The sequence below is a fragment of the Lissotriton vulgaris genome, chromosome 12 (genome assembly GCF_964263255.1).
Source record: "Lissotriton vulgaris chromosome 12, aLisVul1.2, whole genome shotgun sequence".
Taxonomy (NCBI): domain Eukaryota; kingdom Metazoa; phylum Chordata; class Amphibia; order Caudata; family Salamandridae; genus Lissotriton; species Lissotriton vulgaris.
In genome coordinates, this window is record NC_141700.1 from 148,732,134 (window position 1) to 148,735,967 (window position 3,834).

The 3,834-nt window shown below is 44.5% G+C and overlaps 1 protein-coding gene across 1 annotated transcript; it reads left to right on the plus strand.

Annotated features, from left to right (window-relative positions):
• Window positions 1-264: 264 nt before the first annotated feature.
• Window positions 265-2,024, plus strand: C2CD4D (C2 calcium dependent domain containing 4D). The gene has a single exon (XM_086946410.1). It carries the CDS (start codon window positions 285-287, stop codon window positions 1,602-1,604), a length of 1,320 nt encoding a protein of 439 aa, XP_086802536.1. The 5' UTR covers window positions 265-284; the 3' UTR covers window positions 1,605-2,024.
• The last annotated feature ends 1,810 nt before the right edge of the window (window positions 2,025-3,834 follow it).

Below are 3,834 nucleotides of genomic sequence, written 5' to 3' on the forward strand. Positions count from 1 at the left end.
ACTGTTCAGCAGTAACCAGGTTAGGTAATGGACCACTCGCATTTTCATTTCATTTTCATTTTCTATCTCGATACCTGCGCTTTGTGATTCTACTGCAGTAAGAGGAGATTTTGCTTAGTAGTTACAATATCAGTCCTAGAGGCATCATCGCATGGGTAGAAGTTCCAGAATGTTTTTATGTTTTATTTCATAAGTCATGTACCCTTGTGGCCCAGATCATCCAAGCTCACAACCTCTTTCTTTATATATTTTAGGAAGGTCTCACTGCTGAGAAAGGTTCCTGCATGTGGTTTCTTGAGAAAAGAAGGCGGTCTTCCGGAAGCCTTGCCTCGGACACCTACAGCGACACTGTCGGAGGGCTGTTGTCCAAGATGTTCTGCCCGAATTGGAAAATGTGCAGCAGCCAACACAAGCCACCCCCTCATTGTCCCAATGTACTCACTCCAGATCGCATCCCTAAGTTTTTCATCCCGCCTCAACTTGCAGCAAAGCATGGCGGGGTCTCAAGCAGAGGTCCAACTTTGCAAAACAGTGGGCCATTGGGCAAGAGCACGACAGGGCTTACTTCCAGCTACAGGGCTCTGATCAAGTCAGCCAATCGACACATCATTCAGATAGAAAATATGGACGAAGGCGTGCCGCGTGAAGAGGAGAGCGGTCAGAGGCTTAACGGTGCTTGCTCAATGCTGCACCTTGCTGGGTCAGGGAGCTTTGGTTGCCTACCAGAGAGTCCACACACACGCAGGAGAGAGTCTCTGTTTCATGTGAAATGCCCTGCCGATGGCCCCTGTGAGTCATCGTGGCAGGAAACGGCAAATAATGTTTCTTCTATGGATCTCAGTCAATCTCCAAGTTTGCGTATCTCTTCACCAGACTTAAGGCCCCCTTGCCGCTCTCACTCTCCTCCATACTTTCCCGCCAATTTTGACAGTGACACAGCATCCTCAACGGAGTCTTCGCCATTCAGTTCGCCATTATTAAGCCGGTCCTTGGCTGGCACCCTGGTTTGCCAGGCATACACAAAGCAGAGGCTCTTCTGCAGGACACTGAATGCAAAAACTTTAGCTCGTGCCAGCTCCCTCTCTACAGAGGAGACAAGTTCCACTGACAACAGCCCCAACAACACAAGAAAGGAAAATGAGGGTAGTGGGTTGAGACCCTCCATCACATCTCTGGCTCCCCCACCAATCTTTCACCTGGATTTTATCTGCTGCCATGAAAGGGTGACCAAAGAAAACACTGTTGACCTAAGCAAAGGGGGCTGCCTGCGGCTATCTGCTGAGTACATGAAAGAGATTGCCCGGCTGAGGATTCGACTCATCAGCATAGAAGACCTCTACCAGTCGCACTTCGATCCAAAGAACGTGAACTGCTGCGTGAACCTCCACCTTCTGCCAGGCAAAGTGCAGAAACAGAGAAGCACCATCATTAAAAACAGCAAGAACCCTATTTTTAATGAGGACTTTTTCTTTGAAGGTGTCTTTGAGGAGGAGTTGAACTCTCGGAGCATCAAAGTCAAAGTGATCAACAAGGGAGCTAATTTGCGGCGAGACCTTGTGCTCGGAGACTGTGAACTCATGCTCAGCCACATTCTGCCGCCCTAAGAAGACGGACCATGGGCTTAACCACACCATAGCAAAGACAAACCTGTTGTTGCATCAAGACACTTGGTCAAGCAGCCCCTTTGGGTCTTCATGTGGTGATACTGTGTCTTAGCTTCAATTGTTCTGCCCTTCATGGAGGTGTTCATGGCCCACCATGGAACAGCCATATCATGTGACGTCATCAAGATGGAGTCTGTCACATTCTGAACTGCTCGTCCCTTCAAGCAGATGCTCATGACAGACCATGAGAGGATTTATTGTGTCCTGTGTTTGAGCATTACCGTGGCGCACGCTGCACTGCTTAAGACCTTCAAGGAAAATCTAATCCCACATCTTGTACATTTACTTTTTTGTCCTCCGTACTTCCATGTCCTCTGTTCTTGCGTGGACATATCTGTACCATGACTACAGTTTGTTAATGGTCCAAAAATATATTACATATTTTAAAACACTGAAAATGTTTGAAAGATTGTAAAAAAAAAGTAAAAAATGTGAATTTATTGTTTTGGATTATTATTTATTACCGGATATGTAAATTCAATTAAAAAAAACAGAACACTGTGCCACAGAGCTTAAACACAATAGCAGATGAAATATATTAGATATTTTATTTGTACTATGTTCAGCTATGTCTCAGCACCATCCAAATGAGGGCGCACCCTTTGATAGCGAGATAATAATATATTACGACATACGTACATGAGCAAAAATAACCACTGGATATCCCTAACTTTAGAACAACCACGGTACAGTGCACGGTTTGTGCACCCCAAGATGTCGCCACCATGCCCATGCGGGAAGCCCCTTAATCTGAGGTCTAACATAACACCATATTAGAGCTTAGGCATATAGCTAAAGATGCCCATTGAGGACAATAAGAATCAGTGAGGAATTTGTGCCCAGTTAGTAGGCCATGATAACCTCAGAAGTTGAGGGATCCCATGAGTCTATAAAGCCAAGACTAGAAATGCCGTTTTCCTCCCATTTATAAACTGACGAGCCATCTTCGCTGAGGTCTAGAAAGGAGGAAGCGAAGTTAGAGTTCAATTTTCAGGGGTGACAATGCAGCAGGTATAGTTCTGGGAGCCCATTTAATAATATTTCCCATTTCAATAAATTGAAACCCAGATCCGCGTCCATGGTCCCTTTCTGCTCCGGGATCGCCGTTGCTCTAAGTCAAGAACGCTATTGACGGTACATCAGACTAGGGTCTGGGAGCAGCCATGTACCATGTGCACTGGTCATGACAAGCATCTAACATGTCTGTTATATGGCTGTACAAATTCACTCGCTCTCACAATGGGCAGGTATGTGCTTGTACCAAAACTGCTGCTTCTTCAGGGATTTTGTAAAGCCACTAGGTTTTTGTGCTACTGTTACTCAACTGTGCACAAAGATTGTGTATAAAATCCGTAACCAAAATACTACAACCCTATATAAAGCAATAAAACGTTTTTAAAAAAACACGTTCAGCCCTATTTTAGCATTTCAGAAGATACCGGTTTCCTTTTACCACCTTCTTTTCGTTTGGCGTGGGGAGAGTTGGGCTAAAGTTAGTGTTAGAGCAGTGAGGAGGGAGGAACATGGATGAGTTAAAGTAGAATTCGCAGTTGTTTTCTCTGTTGTCTTGAGATTATGATCAAATCGTCTTGTAACGTTTCCTAAATGATATGAATTTATTTTGTTAATAAAAAATATCAATGGCTAAACTTGAATCGTGAAATTACTTTAGCAATGTCCTAGACAAATATGCAGAAGTTGACATTTTAATAGGGATTTGAATGAATGAATGAATGAAATATCATTTATAATGCGTAGCTATGCCCAGTGGGCGTCAAGGCGCCTAAATCAAATAACAGGCTGTTAGCAGACAGAAACAGAGCCTACTGGTATGCATTAATAAAAAGCCAAGTTTTCAATGACTTCCTAAAGAGGTCAAGGGAAGGCAGTAGCTTGATTTCCAGGGGGAGTGAATTCCACATCTGAGGTGCCAGTATAGAAAAAGCTTTGCTCCCCCATCTAGCCTTGTTGGCTCTGGGAGTTACCAGTTGATTAAGCTCACTGGAACGTAGACATCTGCTCGGAACGTATCTAATAAGTAGCGATCCAAGGGCATCAGCCGAGCCTGCAGTTAAAGCCTTATATGTAAGGCAGAGGAGTTTAAACGTAATCCTTGAGGGAATAGGGAGCCAATGGAGGTTCTTCCTCGCCAAGGTCATAGATGCCAACC

Excerpts from the sequence above, each read along its gene's own strand:
- C2CD4D (XM_086946410.1), top strand. The coding sequence starts at position 285 with ATGTGGTTTCTTGAGAAAAGAAGGCGGTCTTCCGGAAGCCTTGCCTCG.